We start from the raw sequence: 18,465 nt of genomic DNA, 5'->3' as shown, positions 1-18,465 counted from the left end.
GCTGCTCTCAGTTTCTTTGTATTATAACCATGACGGTAGTTTTAACTCAACTATATTCAGAAGTAGCAGCCTATCAACACTGTTCCTCCTGACTCAGTGCATAAAAATAAGGCAGATTTAAGAAAATTACAAGAGCAACATTATAGTAAAAAATTGAGAGGGTAAAGGCTGTGAATGAAGAGTGGTAATTATGCAAAAAAAAGATTAGCTTTTTCTACCCTCTTCCTCTGGAATCTGAGTTCAAACAACAAGATGAAAACTGGATATTTAAAGCCCACGATATCTCATGGTTAGCAAGATGTTGCTCATTAATAACAGAAATAAATGAAAATGAGTGAAAGGATACCTACCCTGCACGCTGCTTTTTAGACTTATCTGAAATTCCATCTCTAGACATAAGCTTGTTAAAGACCACAATTCCGATCAGCATGTTGACCTGAAATGACAATCACAAACAAGGAGAACAAGCAAGCAGTACGGACCCAAACCTATCAGGCACATTAGTGTTAGTTGGAAATGGTGTAATGACAGATTTTATGTTCCATTTGCACCTACTGTACATAATAGATGGAGATAAGATTTGTAATAAATACTGCATACAGAGAAGCATTTTTAAAAATGAAAAATCCCTCCCTTCTGTCATTAATTTCTTTTACCAGCTTATTCATTTTTTTCCTGAACTTCCCGATGGCATTGCACACATGTTAAAAACCTAGACTTAGACAGAACTTCAGTCTATCTCTAAATACACACAAAAAGAAGGATAAAGAAGCTCAAATCAAGGCATTAGCTTGGTACCTGGAAGCAATATGCAGCCTACTAAAATAATTCAAACCAACACAGGAACTCGTGAGCTCTGTATAGCCTAGAATTTAACCATTCCCACAGAAACAATATAGCAACCCTTATAATAAGAATGGCAAAGCAGATATTAATTCGTCCTTTGAAATTCAGTTCTAGATTTTCCATATGATATCCTAATTTAATTATTTGGAAAAATGCAAAAACTCTGACACATACAAAAGCATTTTTGTTACTGTCGATATTCAGAATCCCACTGGCACAATGATATCCATCGAAAGGTTCCTGGGTGGCAGCACATTAAACTAGGTAACAAAACTTACCTCACGTCCTATAGAACACTATAGTCAATAAAACTATCACCATCTCTCTCCTACTTGCATCTCTAAATCACTTGAATTATATTTGTTGTGCACATTGCATGAAAGGTGTTATACAAGTGAGGTACAATCATTACCATACTAAACAGAAACTTTATAGGAGTTTACTTAGTTATAACATAAAAGCACAAAAGAATAGATGGAGCCTTACCAGAACAATGACAGCAGCAGGACCAACAAATGCATATAGCAGCCCACCTTCCAAGGAAAGCCAGCAGCTTGACATTAAACAAAAAGAGTATCATACTGTATAAAGTCATGGGATCATTCAATGTGTATTGGTTTATTCATTTAACATCAAGAGAAGAGAGTACACCTTAACATCAAGCATATCTGCATTCTACTGAGACGTTCATTGAAGTTATAAATAAAAAAGTACATTGAAATTTGTGAAAGTCATGCATTCATTTATTACTTTCTATATATAAAGACTGTGTCAGGCCACATGCAGTTTAAAAATATGTCATTTTAAACTATGCCATCAGTTTATTTTTGAAAGCCAAATGTTTTTGGGCATTATTGCAATCCGAACTTAAAAGGTATTTAAACTTGAACTAGATAGAACAGATGCACTATATTGATTTATGCACTTAAAAGTTTTCATGCTTTACTTAACGCGTTCTCTTTCACCCCCAACTTATTCAGGGTACAGAAACTATTGTAGAGAATGTACTAGTGCCAACACTAGGCAAATTTTGGAGTGAAGTGTAAAATATAAAAAACAGGAGTTACTTACTAACTTGCTGTACCATATCCTCTTGCTCTGGTAAACCCAACAGAGACTGCAACTATTAATGCTGGCAAACCTAATGGATAATAAGTCATTATTAATGTTTCATTTTATTTTAATTTGTAAATTAATACAGAAACATAAGCAGTAATTGAACAGAAAAATAAATAACATGGCTTCAGCATGAGGAAGAATGGCTTGTGACTGTGGGTACTGTCAGACTATAAAAAGTTGGCATTGCTCCCGTCCTTTTAACATTTTTTTTTCCTGCAGCAATTTTATCGTAGCTATTAAGTTTACAAAAAAATGACAATATTACATACAGTGGCTATAAAAAGTATTTACCCCCACTTTCAACGTATTCTCATTTTGCTGCCTTGCATTATGGAATGTCAAATGTATCATGGAAAAAAAGTGCCCTCCTGGGATCTCTCCACACTAAGAATAAGGCCAGGGTCTTGCATTGTGAAAAAGGAAAAGAAGAAGGTAAACATTTCTTCCACATTGAAAATGACCGAAAAGGACCCAACAACTATATTTCCCCACTATGCTCCCTCATATCCCTCGTATATTATCTTACTTTTTAATTATTTTTCTGTCACACACCTGATGACAGCACATCTGTAACTGTTTTTCTCTTACTTTTTTTCTCATTTTCATTGAGAAAGCTATTTTAACATATTGTGTTTTTTTTCTTTTGCAGATCCCTGCTAATGCAACCCTTGCCTTGACTCCATGTTAAAAGAGTGCAATTATTAAATGCATAAATATATGGTAACATGGTTCTTTAGGTAATATAAAAATGCCTACATACAAATACTACTCATGTGCTTTTTGTAATCAGACCTTAACAAAGGCTTGTTTTGGTCTTAATAATACTTACAAAGGGTCGGTAAAAGTGGTTAGTCCTCTCTATTCAGTGTGGTTTATTTGATGTGCTGCTAGAATTATTTGTGAATATGAAGGATTCATAGGTCTTATGCTGAAGTATGCAATATCAAGAGAAAAGTGTCTCCTTTAAGCCACCTCTCACCAGTGCAAAGTGAAGCTTTTTAGTAGGTCACATTGCAGAGTTAAATAACTACTTTACTGATGTGAATGTGTAAGTTGCCATGCATGCATGCTAGAGGATCATCTTCCGGGCTCATCTGAAGTAAGGACAACAGGCGGTGCTGCTGCTAATAGACTTGTCTTCTCCTTCCCTCACAGCATGGAGAAACTGCTCCTTGAGGGCAATGAATTGAAACAAGTCCTCCCCTTTCCAGTCTGCACCATATAAAAGCAGAGTGACCACAGAGGAGGGGGTCAGATTTTGATGAAGACGTAGCATTTGTGTTGTCAGGAGCCCGAACTCCATGCTGATCATCCTGATAAGAGGACTATTGTCCCTGTAAAGCTTCTCAGTAAAGTGCTTCATTCCTATTATTTCTTGCTTTGCTTTGAATTAAATGGGGTTTTGTTTCCAAGTTGGCACCCCAATAATTTTTTCTTGTCCTGCAAACCTCATGTCAGCCCACTACAAGATGTTATTAAGACCAAAGAAGCCTTTGTAAAGGCCTTTAACTGTATTTTATGTTTAGTGCATATTTAAAATCTTCACTTCCTGAGTTAAATTTCAGCTTTTATTACTGAAAAGACGGAAATCAAGACTAATCATGTCAGTCATTTTTTTGTCTTTACTTAAATCTTGTAACCAACAACAAGTAAAATACAGTACACAAATAACACGTGAGGAACTAATTAATCATTCCAGTTGTAGTGTGATATGATTGATGAATTCATTATTCTAAATACATATCTGCCTGAAGAAATATCATTGACATTATAATGTATGTAGTAAAGTGCAAATGTAATTACTTTGTTAAATCTAATTATTTAAAGTTTTAAAGAAGCCAGCCTATACCATATGCTGTGCACATTCTTGTCAAGGTATCTTTTTATCATAAGAGCAGATAAAGAGTTCTGTTAATTTGTAATATAAAACCAGAGCAATAACTATAACCACCCCTCTGGAAAAAAAAAATATTTTAGCTTAATGATTAAAATGTCAAATATGCACACAAAAAGGTTTTTGATTAAAGATATTTCTTTTCAGATTATGTCATTGTTGTTGAAAAAATATTCTTATTTTTAATTCAAATTTAATTAATAGTAATAAAATAACAAGCAAATATGTTTTACAATATATTTGTTAAAGTATTTAAGATTTATTGACTTTCACTATACTACAGTATACAATTAATTTCAATATAGGTCTGACATTTTAATCTAACAAGACCTAAAATAAAGTACAAAAATCTGACATATGAGCTAAAGTGTACACTTAACACTCATTAGAAGTAGTCAGTGCCCAGAGACGATAGGAAGCAAAGCAATACCCTGAGACTTTTTAAACTACAGAAACTGGATGCAGAATAAACAACAGAGACAAAAGTGTACAAATATGGCCAGGTGATGCTAAAGATTTATAGTTCAGTCTTTCACCATCGAGGAGATAAAGGGGCCATAGTTGAAAAGAACTACAGAGTGGTCAAACTGAAATTGAACTTGAAGTGGAAGACACAAAATAGGAACATAGAAATCAATTGACAGAGATACTAGAGAGAGTAAAATGACTTGGAGACAGCATGGGAGACACTAAAGTAGCACGTTCAGTGCAGATGCTACATACTGTATTTTCTGATTTTGTGCATTATTTCATTAACTTTATAACCATACATTTTCAAATAACAAAAATCATTGATTTGATTATTTGTGTTGTCAGGCATTCTTTTTGTATATATGTTACAGCCAAAACCCGAAATCGACCAAAGTGGGAAGTGTGTGGCCAAATCAGGAAATGGCAATGTCGCTGTAAATTGACTGGCCAATGTCTGATCTTTTCCTCAATTTCGGCATTTGGCCAGCCAGTTTGCGAAATGGCATGGGACAATCGGCCAAAGTCGAAAGAAAAAAGGCATGAGCAGTGATTTGTTGCACACTTAGTAGTGCAATTGCATCGAGTGTATCCTTGGTGGCTCTTGTTCAGAAAGCGGACGCCTCTTGGTTGTTTCACAATAATTAAGATTAGGTATGTAAGTAGGTTTCACATTTCTGTTATCATTTTAGCAATAGAATAGTGACTTAACATCAGGGACCTATTATTAACCTTAAGGTTAGTGTTTGGGCTAGGGCAGGGGTCCTCAATCACGGTCCTGGAGAGTCGCAGTGGCTGCAGGTTTTTGCTCCAACCCAGTTGCTTAATAAAAAGCACTTATTGCTAAAGTAACACTTCTGCTTCACTTTAGTGATTTTGAGCCCTTATTGCTTAATTTTGTCTTAAACAGCTATTTTAATTGCTCCTTATTATCAATAACATGCAAATGACAAGAGAGAGCAGCATTTCTCCATTTATCTTATTTACATTTACACCTGTGTGTATTTATCTGCACTATTGGGTTTAATTAAATACTTGGAAGAAAAATGAAGAGAAAAAAGTGAAGGACTGAGAATTACTCGTCCATTTTAGCCTTCAAATCATTTGCATGATAGAAAGGGAAAGAAAATCTAGGATATGAGAATGACCTGACATAGCAGAGTTAATTTAATTTCATAGCTTGTTAGTGCTTTATTGGCAAGAATTGCTTTCTAATTAAGCAACCAGGTCAGAACAAAAACCTGCAGCCACTGTGGCTTTCCAGGACTGAGATTGAGGACCCCTGGGCTAGGGGAAGGCCGTCTCAAATGGCGTCCGCTTTCTGAACAAGACCTGCCTTGAGAAGTTTCTCGTGGAGAATGGAAGACTCATTTCTGAATCTGCATCTGAAAGTTTTTAAACATCTTCGCACCTTGAGTGGACAGTCTTACATCAGCACATTGGATTTTCGCCAGGGAGTTCTCACCACGTCGCGAAATAGCATGATGGCCATTTCTAGTAATTCAGACTTTGGCCACACCTCACAGCCAAAATGCGAAAACGGTGGGCCAATTCGGGAACTGTCCGATCTTCGTGTTTTGGCCTTAACATTATATATATATATATATATATAGTCACAAAAGCCACAAAGAGCCATGGCAAGGTTTGGGGCAGCCACCCATGTATTTGCTTTCCTGGCTACAAATCGTCGTTTAAATGATAGCACTGCTGTGCACAAAACTGAGTCCAAAACAGAACTGAGGGAATAGGGAAAATGTGGAGGCTTTTAAAGGGGAAGACAGGAAGGGAGATCAAAGGGGTCGGGCTCATGAAGGTCTTCAGCCATAGATTCGAGCCCAGACGTGACATCACAGAGGCCGGATCCGGCAAGGTCTCCTTCCATTGGCTCAGTCCCGGAAGCGATATCAAGAGGGCCAGGTGGAATCTCCTGTGAATAGACTGCAGGCAAGGGAGAAAAAGAGTCAGTGAACTCTGTCACATCCCGGTATGACTCGAAATTGCCCTCACTCAAGCCATTTAGTTGCCTCCCATGTGCACATGTGTGACAATATATATATATATATATATATATATATATATATATATATATATATATATATATATATATATATATATCCATCCATTAACCCACCCGCTATATCCTAACTACAGGGTCACGAGGGTCTGCTGGAGCCAATCCCAGCCAACACAGGGCACATGGCAGGAGACAAACCCCGGGCAGGGTGCCAGCCCACCGCAGGGCACACACACACACCAAGCACAATTTAGGATCGCCAATCCACCTAACCTGCATGTTTTTGGACTGTGGGAGGAAACCGGAGCGCCCAGAGGAAACTTACGCAGACATGGGGAGAACATGCAAACTCCACACAGGGAGGACCCGGGAAGCAAACCCGGGTCTCCTAACTGCAAGGCAGCAGTGCTACCAGTGCGCCACTGTGCTGCAATATATATATTATATATATATACTATATATTTATATAGTGACAATAATACAACACAGACATCATAAAGATTTAGGGCCACCCATATATTGTTTTCCTGACAGCAAAAGTTTAAGTTTTTTAAGCACAACGTGCTTATAACAGAGTCCACAACAGAACTGACTATAATAGACCAAGATGGAGGCTTTATAGACCCGTAGAGGAAATGACATCATCAAAAGGGCCAGAACCAGAAGTGATGTCAGCAATTATTAGTATTGTTTTATTACAATTACTCAGACCCTTTAGCTACTTGCACGTGTGTAACAAGGTCCCCCCCTCAGCCCAGACCCATTGGGTCGGGCGTTCTGCATCAAGAGTTCGTGGGCACAGATTACTGTAGAAACAGAACAGATATGAAATGCATGTGTTCCAAACAACAATCTATTATTTCCACTCTAAAACTCCACTTCACTCCCAGAAAATCAATCAAGACATGAGCTGGGAGAAGTTCGTGCACGTTCTAAGTTGGTGGTGGGATGGAATAGCCAGCTACTTGCAGTTTTTCTTTTATCAGCACATTTAGATTAACAAAAGACGCTGGCGGAGAGGTTAGAATGGTTTTAAGAAGCGATTTAAGGTGGGACGGATTTATGAGTTTTTTCATAGGCTCTGGTAATTCTAGTGTTAAAGGAATCTGCCAGTACCCCTTTGTCATGTCAAGTGTGATAAAAAATTCTGCTTGTCCAAGCCTCTCGACGAGGTCATCCACGCGAGGCATGGGATAAGCATCAAAAAGGGAGACCTGGTTAAGCCGACGGAAGTCATTGCAAAACCTCCAATTGCCATCTTACTAACCAAGATGATTAGACTGGACCAGGGACTTTCCTCTATCACTCCTAGTTCCAGCATCCACTTGATTTCCAGCTCCACTTCTGCTTTCTTTGCTTCAGGAAGTCTATAGGAGTGCTCTTGGACTATAACCCCTGGTTCAGTCACGATGTCGTGCACAATCAGAGAGGTCCTCCGGGGTTTTTCACTCACCACCTCAGAGATGGACAGGATTGCTGATTCCAGCTCCCATCTTTGTCTATAAGTTAAATTAAGGGTGTCTATTTGAGCAAACAATGAGCAGGGCTGAGCAGAGGAGGGATCTGGCCCCCTCTCCTTCCACGGCTTCAGAAAGTTAACATGATAAACCCGCTCGCTTGGTCTATGATTGGGTTGTTTCACCAAATAGTCGACCAATCCTTTTCTCTCCTTAATTTCATAAGGGCATTGCCAATGGGGAAGTAATTTAGAATGGGAGGTGGGAACTAACACCATGACATGATCCCCCAGACGGAATTCTCGGAGCCACGGTCATAATAACGGGCCTGTGCTGCTTGTGCCTCTTCCATATGACTTTTTAGAATAGGTCGGATTTTCCCAAATCTATTGCGTAATTGCACGATATATTCCAAAATATTTGTAGAGGGAAGAGCCTCTCTTTCCCAGCCTTCTTTCAAAATATCCAATATACCTCGGGATTATCATCTGTATAATAATTCAAAAGGTGAGAACCCCATAGAGGCTTGTGGGACTTCCCGATAGGCAAAGAGAACGAGCGGGAGGAGTTGATCCCAATTCCTCCCATCCCCGCAGACCACCTTGCGAAGCATCTGCTTGAGAGTCTGATTAACCCTCTTCACTAGACCATCAGTTTGAGGATGATACACCGCGGTCTTTAAGTGCTTTACTCTCATTAACTTGGCCGTTTCCCTGAACGTCTCTGAGGTAAAAGGCATTCCTTGGTCCATTAGGACTTTAGGAATGCTGACACGCGCAAACACTCCTACTAGTTCCCGTAGGATTGCTTTAGATGTAGCTGAGCGCAAGGGAACAGCTTCCAGATATCGGGTCGCATAATCCACGAGGACTAATATATATTTGTGTCCTTGGTCTGAGGGCTCTAAGGGTCCTACAATATCGACTCTGATTCTTTCAAAGGGGACATCAACTAAGGGAAGGGGAATGAGAGGAACGCGATCTCTCCTAGGAATTTAACGTAATTGACATTCCGGACAAGACATACAAAAACGGCGAACCTCCTCGTTAATTCCCGGCCAATAAAATCTGAGCTTAATCCACTCTAAAGTTTTTTCTGAGCCTAAATTGCCTCCAAGGAGGTGGGCGCGTGCTAATTCACAAATCTGCTGCCGGTAGGTTCGTGGGATTAACAACAGTTTCCAGACCTCCACCCCATGTTCTGCGACCCAATATAATAGATAATTTTCTGTTACAAAGTGAGGTCCTTGTGGCATGGGCTGGTGTGTGCGTTGGCCGTTGACAAGGACTACTGCATTTTTTGCAAATTTTAGGAAGTCATCATTCCACTGCTCTCTTTTAAAAGAAGCCGGTGTTTGTCTAAATTGAAAGTGTATGTCGGAGAGAGGATCCAGTCTGACCTCAAGGGGCAGGGTTTCCTCCCGACTTGTCAAGGCATGGGCAGATGACGTATTTCCCTGCGATGGTGCAGGAATCTCCCCATCCTCCTTGTGGGCTTTCGTATCTTTCTCCGCCGGCTGTGTACACAGCGTGGAGACAGCTTGAGACAAGTCATCCCCATCTTTAACAAGGCCTAAGTTTTTATCGGCAATAGTCAACAGTTTACCGCATTTATTTTCAGACCAGTCCCGTCCCAGAATCACTGAAAAGGGTGGATTAGGGTGGACTGCCATGGGGAATTTTTTTAGCGATCGCTCCTAACTCACAAAACATAGGGCAGTATTGTACATCCGGATGTCTCCGTGAATACATTTAATACTGTTCTTTTCTTTAATTCTTTGTCGCGGTAAGACATATCTGCAATCAACAATGGAAATGTTGCTGCCGGAATCAAACAAGACATTGAGTTTGTAACCATTAATGACTACTGGTCCCGTATTTGATAACATCATGAGGTTGGCAAGAGCACACAAACCGTCTCCCCCCATCCACCTACATCCCGCCTCGTTCCTGGGTAGGTCGCATGCCCAGCAGCCCGGGAACTCGGAAACAGGCTCTGATTTGTGTGGAAAAGACTTATTTTGTAGGACGTAATCTCCAGGAAATCCACTAGAGGACTGTTTTGCTCTCCCAGATTTTGAGACTGGCATGGGTGATTTTATGAGCTTTATAAGCTCTTCCATAAAATGTAAATCTCCCCAGTCCGCCTTGGCAAAGCTTTTGAGGAGGCTCTTTAGAAAAATAAAGCAGGGTACTTGCTGTACTATTTGGAAGGTGGTCAGTTCAAATGGTTTAGCCATAAGGCCACCTGCTCATGCCTCATTCATAACGCTGTGCGTAGAATTCACACTAAAACATGGTGTGCAGACAAAAGTTGAAATTTGCAAACGCAAAAAAAAAATTCAGATGCAAAAAAACATGCGTAAGCCAACTTCCACACACTTCCACTACATAAATCCCAGTCAGCCTGAAATGTAACACTCGTGCACAAGCCTGCTGCCCCACCCAGACTTCTCCCAGAACTACGCCTCTTTGAAGATGCAAATTAATATAAATAGTCCCTTAAGTTCAGCGTTCTGTGAAAAGACAATGGCAAAAGCAGGGTTAAAAAAAGAAGAATTTTAGCGAATGCCAAGTGGAGGCACTGAAAAACATACTATTTGCTGGTTTAAGCAGTTGTATAAACAACAAAAGGAAGTTGATCGAAAGTTCAAGTTCAGAGAGTTGCACAGTGCCCAAAATAAAAAAGAAGTGGTCAGATATCAAAGTTGCTGTGAAAAGGTGAGTAGTAGCTCACTGTCTGAGTGTCATATGGAAACTTATTAGGATACAGAGAAAAGAAAAAAAAAAAATAGGGACACAGTGGAAAAAAACCTTGAAATTTCAACTTTAATCTCGAAATTTCCACTTTAATCACATTATCTTCAAATCGTTTAATTTACTAGTTTCTCAAATCCCATCATAACTAAAGTAGCATGTTAAATGCTTTGTATTCTATGTGTTCTTCTATGTAGTCTGTGTGGGTGAATCACTACGTGCTTCTTAAATGGGCTTTCTCTTACAGGACACAGAATACATTACAGTCATGATCTCAGCTTTCTGATCAATTTAAATATTAAGATATATACTTGATATAATTTTCATGATGAAATGAATTAAAGCATGTATAAAACATGGGGGCACGGTGGTGCAGTGGTAGCGACGAGCTGGCGCCATCCAGAGATTATATCTGCCTCATGCAAGATGCTTGCTTAAAAATAATTTATTGCAGCAGTACTGTCTCTTTCAAACGTACTAACCCCCAATTCCTGCCCTTCCATTCCTTTCCCCATGTAACCAATTGCCACACAATAAGGTCTGCCATCTACAGTATAAGTTTAGAACTCAGATTCTTCAAAACTTTTAAAGAACAGAGAAATATCTTTGTAGTACATGTTTAATTATTCCATCCATCTATTCATTCAGGGTCGCGCCAGTCCCAAAAAGGAACAATCCCTGAATGGGGCACCAGCTCATCGCTACCGCTGGCCACCGTATCTACACATTCAATTATTAACAGTATACATTATTTAAATGAAGTTAAAAATGTATCTGCATAATGTAGCATACTTTCATCTTAAAAATTATATCAAGATCTCCAAGAAGCCAGTCTTCATTATATGTAAATACGTGCTCTCTTTTATTGAACTAAATTGAATTTCTTTATTGTTACTATATGGTGCAATGAGATTCGATATGCAAATCCTCCATAAACTTATTTTCCTATAAAATGATAAAATAATAATAATAATAATAATAATAATAATAATAATAATAATAATAATAATAATAATAATAATAATAACACATTATGACGCTAAACTGCATCCAGCCCTGCAAAAGGTCATATAACTTGCAGGGAAATCATGGGGGTTGGTGGCAGAATTGGCACTCCAGACACCGTAAAAAAACCTCACACAGCTCCAAGATGAAAGAAAAGACTCCTTTTTGATCGCCGCAGGAGTAGCATCCTCAGAAAAGTCAAAACCATTGGAGAGCCAATGGGGTCAGGTCTGTTGGGGATCAGAACTGCTGGGGTGCTGAGGCATCGCGTGCTGCACGGCAGCGCTCGGGTCCCAATTTGAGGCACACGGAACGTCTTGTCTCTCCAGCAAGATGATCATCTTCCTCTTCTGTCAGAGGAGCTGCATAAACTCTGCATTTCAGTGGTGGCACTCTCTGAGGTGCGCAGACCGGGGACTGGCCAGATCTTTGTGGGTGGATACACCTTTTATTGGTCTGGTCGCTCTGATGGCTGTCGTACTCGGGGAGAAGCTGTTGCTGTAGTGGATTGGTTTCTTCTGATGGTGTCTGAGGTCACTCCTTTCAAAGAGTGTATTATGAGACTCAGATTACGGCACTCCTTGTGTGCCTTGTCTGTTGTCTCAGTGTATGCTTTGACCGCAGTGAGTGACGTCTCGGCGAGGGAGACACTTTATTCGCAGCTTCGCCCGGTGGTTGATGGTTGCCCACGAAGTGACACTCCTCTGGTCATGGGTGACTTCAACGCAGCCACTGGCACTGACAGGGCTGGCTTGAGGATTATCTTGGTCCCCATGGGTCTGGTGACAGTGGTAAAAGTGGTTCCATGTTCCTTGACTTTGCAAAAGGGGCTGTTATTCGCTGGATCCTGGTTCCAGCACCCAGAACCGCATCATTGGACTTGGTACTCCAATACAAGTGGTGTGGTGAAGGAGATCAATCACATCCTCGTGGGCAGACGCTGCAAAACTGTAGGGTCTACAGAAGTGCCCAGTTTGTGAATTCTGACCACAGACTTGTTGTTGCTACTCTTAGGATCCAGCTTAGGTCCATTAGGTTACCACCTACTAGGAAAATAAGCCTTGACTTTCCAGAATCCAAGACCAGGCTGTTTCTAAAGTTTGCACACAGTTTGTGTGAGAAACTTGCAGATTTGGGTACGACTGCCGATCCTAATGTGATGTGGGAGACCTTCCGTGACAAGACACTGAAAGCTGCTCAGGGTTGTGTTGGTGTTAGGGATGTTCCCAGAAGGAGGTTTTTCATCTCGCAGAGCACCCTGGATATCATCGAGAGGAGTCACAGTGCACAGCTCAATGGCAACTCTGGTCTGTACCAGGAACTGAGAAGGACAACTGCGAGGGCTCTGAGGGCAGATAAAGAGGCGTTTGTTAGATGAATCTGTGAGCAAGTGACACACCACATGTGGTCTAGCGACCCACATCCTGCTTACAGAGGAATTGAAGCATTATGCACATCCAAATCTGCTCCTTGAAGAGTCCCAGTCAGGGCGGCTGATGGAATGGTCCTTATGGATGACACTGCAGTTGTGACCCGCTGGGCTGGCTACTTTGAGCAGTTATTCAAACCTGATCCTCCGGCTAGGACGCTGGATATCTCTGGGTCCACAGTTCTTGAGGCTGATCCTCCAATTAGCTGTGAACCTCCTAATCTCACTGAAATTGCAAAGGTGGTGAACCAACTGAGTTGAGGAAAGGCTGCAGGGATCTGTGGTATCTGGGGTGAACTTCTCCAGGCTGGTGGTAAGGCTGTCCTCCTGGCATTGCAAGCAAACTTTGCTTCCATTTGGGAGACTGGCATTATCCCAACTGACTGGAAAATGGGACTTGTTGTCCCTATCTGGAAAGAGAAGGGTGATCGCCTAGATTGCAGCAACTACAGAGGGATAACACTGTTTTCGTGTCGGGTAAAGTCCTTGCTAGGGTTATCCTCAATAGGATCTGTGATCGCTCACCAGCCAGGGACCAGAACTGTCTGGTTTTACGTCTAAGAAGTCTACCATCGACCGCATCCTGGCACTGAGGGTTCTCATGGAGCACAAATGCGAATATCGGCAGAGTTTCTTTGTCAATTTTTGTAAAGCGTTCGGCTCAGTACATTGAGCCGCCATGTGGGATATCCTTAGGGTTATTGGGATCCCTTCAAGGTTGCTGGATATTATGGCCGGCCTATACACTGGTACTGTGAGTGCTGTGCAGAGTGGAGGCAGAACCTTTGTGTTTTTCCCAGTTGATTCTGGGGTTCATCAGGGGTGTGTTCTTGCTCCTACTCTGTTCAGTGCTTGTATGGACTGGGTGTTGGGCAAGGTCATGGGGTCCAGCGGCTGTGGGACATCTGTTGGTGAAGAGAGATTCACGGATCTTGACTTTGCTGACGATGCTGTGATCTTTGCGGAGTCAATGGAGGCTCTAATCGGGGCGCTCTAGAGACTAAGCGAGGAGTTGGAGTGTCTGGGTTTGCGAGTGTCCTGGATTAAAACCAAGATCCAGGCCTTTAATGACACTTGGGCACAGCCATCAGCAGTGTATCTGTTTGTGGAGAGAGTTTCGACTTTGTCGAGAGGTTTACTTACCTTGGCAGTGACGTTCATTTTTCTGGTGACTCTTACTATGAATTCAGTAGATGGATTGGAAGAGCATGGGGAGGTCATGAGGTCGCTGGAAAGGAGTGTGTGGCACTCCTGATATCTATACAAAAGGACAAAGATCCAAGTCCTGGTCCGAGTCCTGGTGCTTCCTATCTTGCTATATGGTTGCGAGACATGGACGTTATCCAGTGACCTGAGACGAAGACTGACTCCTTTGGTACTGTGTCTCTCCAGAAAATCCTTGGGTACTGTTGGTTTGACTTTGTGTCGAATTAGCGGTTGCTCATGGAGTCCCAAATGAGATACATTACCTACATTGCAAGGGAGCGTCTGTTACAACACTACGGCCATGTGGCGTGTTTCCCCGAGGGTGATCCAGCTTGTAGGATCCTCGTTGGGGACCCGAATGGCTGGACCAGGCCAAAGGGTCGCCCACGTAACACCTTAGCTGAGGCAGATAGGGGGTCATTTCCGGAAAGTGGGACTGGAACGCGTGTCTGCCTGGGGGGGTTGCCAACTGGGATCCTGAGTTGTTTCGTTGGGTAGCGTACCTGTGCATGCTCCCCAGCTTGACTTGACACAGGAACTGTATCACTGCTTTGACGCTGAGTGCTGCCAGTTTGCAAAACTGAGCCGAGAACATGCGTACGTAATAGTTTGAGCTGGCGTGAGAATGTGCGTGGCTTCATGCAAAGGAATCAGGCGTACATAACATTTTTGTGTATACACACTGAGGTACCTGGATCAACACATCAGTGAGATCCTGGACAGTCTGTGGCACTGTTTTGCGGTGTCAGATGGACCGATTCATAACATCCCAGAGTTTCTCAATTGGATTCAGGTCTGGGGAACGAGGAGTCAATGGCATCAATGCCTTCATCATCCAGGAAGTGACTGTACACTCTGGCCAAGAGAGACCAGGTATTATCCTGCAGCAGGCATAACCCAGGGCCCAATGCACCAACATAAGGTCTCACAATGGTTCTGAGGTTTTCATCACGGTACCTAACAGCAGTTAGAATAGTGTTGTCCAGCATGTGGAGGTCTGTGCAACCGTCCAAGGATAGGCCTCACCAGACCCACCTTAAAGCCGGTCATGCTGGATGATGTTGCAGCCTGCATAACTTTCACCACAGCGTCTCCAAACTTTTTCAGGTCTGTCACATGTGCTCAGTGTGGACCTGCTTTGAAGAGAATGGGGTGCCAATGGCAGAGCTGCTAATTGTGTATTCTATGGCGAATGCCAATCAAGCTGCAAAGTAATGGGCTGAGAGCACAGGTCCCAGTAGAGGACGTGGGGCCCTCATGCCACCCTCAATAAGTCTGTTTTTGACAGTTTGGTCAGAAATATGCATAACAGTAACCAGTTGGAAGGCATTTTGTAGTGCACTGGCAGTACCCCTCCTGTTCCTCTTCACAAAAAGGAGCAGATACCCAGTCATGCTGCTGGGCTGATGCACTTCTACAGCCCTGTCCAGCTCTCCTTGTGTAATGGCCCATCTGCTGGTATATCCTCCATGCTCTTGAAACTGTGCTTGGAGAAACAGCAAACCTTCTTGCCATAGCACGTATGGATGTGATATCCAGGAAGAGCTGGTCTACCTGTGCAATCTAAATAGACTGCCAGTACCACCTTATGCTACCACTAGTGACAAGTACACTGGCAAAACAAAAAACTAGAGAAGAATCGGTATGTACAAAGAGAGAGCAATTGTCTCTGGCTACCATCTGCAAAACCAATCCCTTTTTGGTTGTTGTCCTCCTGGAAAATCCAGTGCACCTGTTGTCACTTTCATTTGCACCAAAGCAAGTTGATTCACAATTGCTTATGCTTCTTAACTGGACAGAATGATATCTGTAAAACTTAGCTGACTTGTTGTTAGACTCTGATGATTACTTGTTCCCTTAAATTTTTTTGAGCAGTATATACTGATATACATACATGGGATGGGCAAAAATAGGTTTACAGTTATTTGTATAGAAGCAGACATGCAGGTTATGATTATTACAAGAGCTTTATTAACTCAATAGCTTTTTTACCTTTTTTAACTGAAAAGAATGTCACAGTGGCATACTGCACTTAGGTACAATCTCATAAATGCTCAAATTGCCGGCCTCATATACTAACAACTGTAAACCTACTTTTACTCACCCCTGTATATACTATATATATATGTGTGTGTGTGTGTGTATATATTGTGATGTGTGAGTCCCTGTATTGCACCCCAAAACACAAGGCTGAGTCTCAGTACTTTAGCACGGTTATTTATCTGCCACTCTCCTATACACAGGCACAGCAATCAGGCAGGGTCATGGCCAACTAATACTGTTCCCTGCATTTAAAATGTTCCTTGCATCACCCATTGATGACAGGTGTCTATAGTAAGACCGCAGTTAGCTCGGATTTGCTTTTGTGGCAAGCTGCTGCAGTGCTGGGAGCCTGTGGTTACCATGGCAACAGAGAAATTGTCTTCCACAGACGCGGCATTCGCACTTTGGGACACTCTTCAGCTGCCGTCCCGTTGGGGGGAGTCCCAAAAGCGACTAGAAACCCTACTATATATATATATATATATATATATATATATATATATATATAATATATATATATATACACATACACACACACATATATGTATATATAGTCACGCAAGCATGTCAGAGGATCTACTTGCTGACTCACTCGAGAAAACTTGGAAACCTACTTACTAGTTTTTGAAAGAACATCCACCAGGCACCGATGGCCCCAACACAAATGGGCACATCTACTGGCCCCTTTTGTAACGGGGTAGCACAACCTGCGTACTATGACTTAGATGAGCATATGTTATCCAACTACCCGAGTCTGAAAAAGGACATCTATGCCAAATATGGCCTGATGACAACCTCCCACTCTCAGCAGTGTCAAGAACAGTGCTTCGACACATAATGACGCCCACGGTCCCAGGCCTTCAACTTGTGGGGGAAGCTGAAATGCTGGTTACGGCTCAGTAAAAACTCTGTAGAACGCATCATTGAAATAGTGGTGGCCAAGTTTCTACTGCTCATCCTTCCAGACCACCTCTTTCGACCCATGTGCTGACAGCAGAGGACTGATATGGAGGATTTGGTTGAGCTGATTGAGCATCACAGGGCCACGAACCTCATGGAAATGCCAGAAGAGTGGCATCGAACCTGGCTCACTCAGCCTTTGAAGCCTGTTGCAGGAGCCAGAGAAATTGAGAGGCCTACCTGGAGAATGAAGCGATCACCACAGCCGGTGCACTGCATTCGGTGTGGGGATCTGGTCTATACAATCTCCCACTGTCCAGAGACAGACCTCTGAATGGGAGTCTGAATGCGGGGAGAAAGGTACTCTTTCGAGGTCAGTTGATGGTCACGCAGTCCTTGCCCTATATGATTCTGGCAGCAACACTATCATTGTTGCTATCCACTTCATCAGTTGGGATAATATGACAGTAAATGGGCCTGTCTGACCTGTATTCATGGTTAGTGGCAGAAACATCCGATGGTCACCTGTTGGATATGGGCGCAGTGTCTACTCAGACAACTTGTGGGTAGTGGTCCGTACAACAACACAGTATGCCTTGATACTAGGTAGAGACTGGCCCCAAAGAAAATCTGATGTGGATTCACTATACCTGCCTGGGCTGTGGAACCTGACCACACAGGGGGAATATCCTATCCAAGAAGCATCTCAGGAATGGAAAAGAGGAGGTAAGGGGGTATGACATGGCGGACCTGTACCCTGGGGAGGGAACCATGCTGTCAAGCCCAGCTGTACAAGAGCTAGTTCCAGCTCTGTGAGTTCTAGCCAGGAGATAGGGTTATGGTATTAGTTCCAAAATCCCACTCTAAACTCCTGGCTCATTGCCAGGGGTCTTATGAGGTCAAAGAACAAAAGGGGCTGGTAAACTATGTAGTCTATCAGCCCGACCAAGTTCCAAGAAAGTACATATACCATGTCGACCAGCTTAAACCGACGGTTGACGTGGTCCCTGGGACTCAGCAGGAACTCTCATCTTGTCACTGATATTGGAGGCTGAACAATTAAACTATTGGAACACCCTAGACCCCCAGTAGTGAAAACAGCTTGGAGCCACCATTGCTTTCATTCCCGGAGTGGTGGGTTTCAAGCTGGGTTGTACAGAGATGATCAATCATGAAATAGTGACTAAACCAAGGATAGTAGTTCACAAAAGAGCCTACCAATTCCTGGAGGCGAAGAGAACAGAGTTGGGCTTGGAGATACACTGGATGCTGTAACTCAGGGTGATTGAATACAGTCATGGCCTGTGGTCCAGCCTGATCATATTAGC

At 42.3% G+C, this 18,465-nt stretch overlaps 1 protein-coding gene across 10 annotated transcripts in view; it reads right to left on the bottom strand.

Annotated features, from left to right (window-relative positions):
* adgrb2 (adhesion G protein-coupled receptor B2) overlaps window positions 1–18,465 on the bottom strand; it is a 1,037,854-nt gene that overhangs the window by 148,837 nt on the left and 870,552 nt on the right. For all 10 annotated transcript variants that reach the window (XM_039740905.1, XM_039740908.1, XM_039740904.1 and 7 more), the window contains 3 exons: window positions 1,918–1,987; window positions 1,333–1,399; window positions 351–436 (listed from right to left, as the gene is read on the bottom strand). In XM_039740905.1, the coding sequence (XP_039596839.1) occupies window positions 351–436; window positions 1,333–1,399; window positions 1,918–1,987 (223 nt within the window). The remainder of the gene's footprint in view (window positions 1–350; window positions 437–1,332; window positions 1,400–1,917; window positions 1,988–18,465) is intronic.

This window comes from Polypterus senegalus, chromosome 17 (genome assembly GCF_016835505.1).
Source record: "Polypterus senegalus isolate Bchr_013 chromosome 17, ASM1683550v1, whole genome shotgun sequence".
Lineage (NCBI taxonomy): Eukaryota > Metazoa > Chordata > Cladistia > Polypteriformes > Polypteridae > Polypterus > Polypterus senegalus.
Note: the sequence above shows the minus strand (reverse complement) of the source record. Positions and strands in the feature narration are given on the sequence as shown.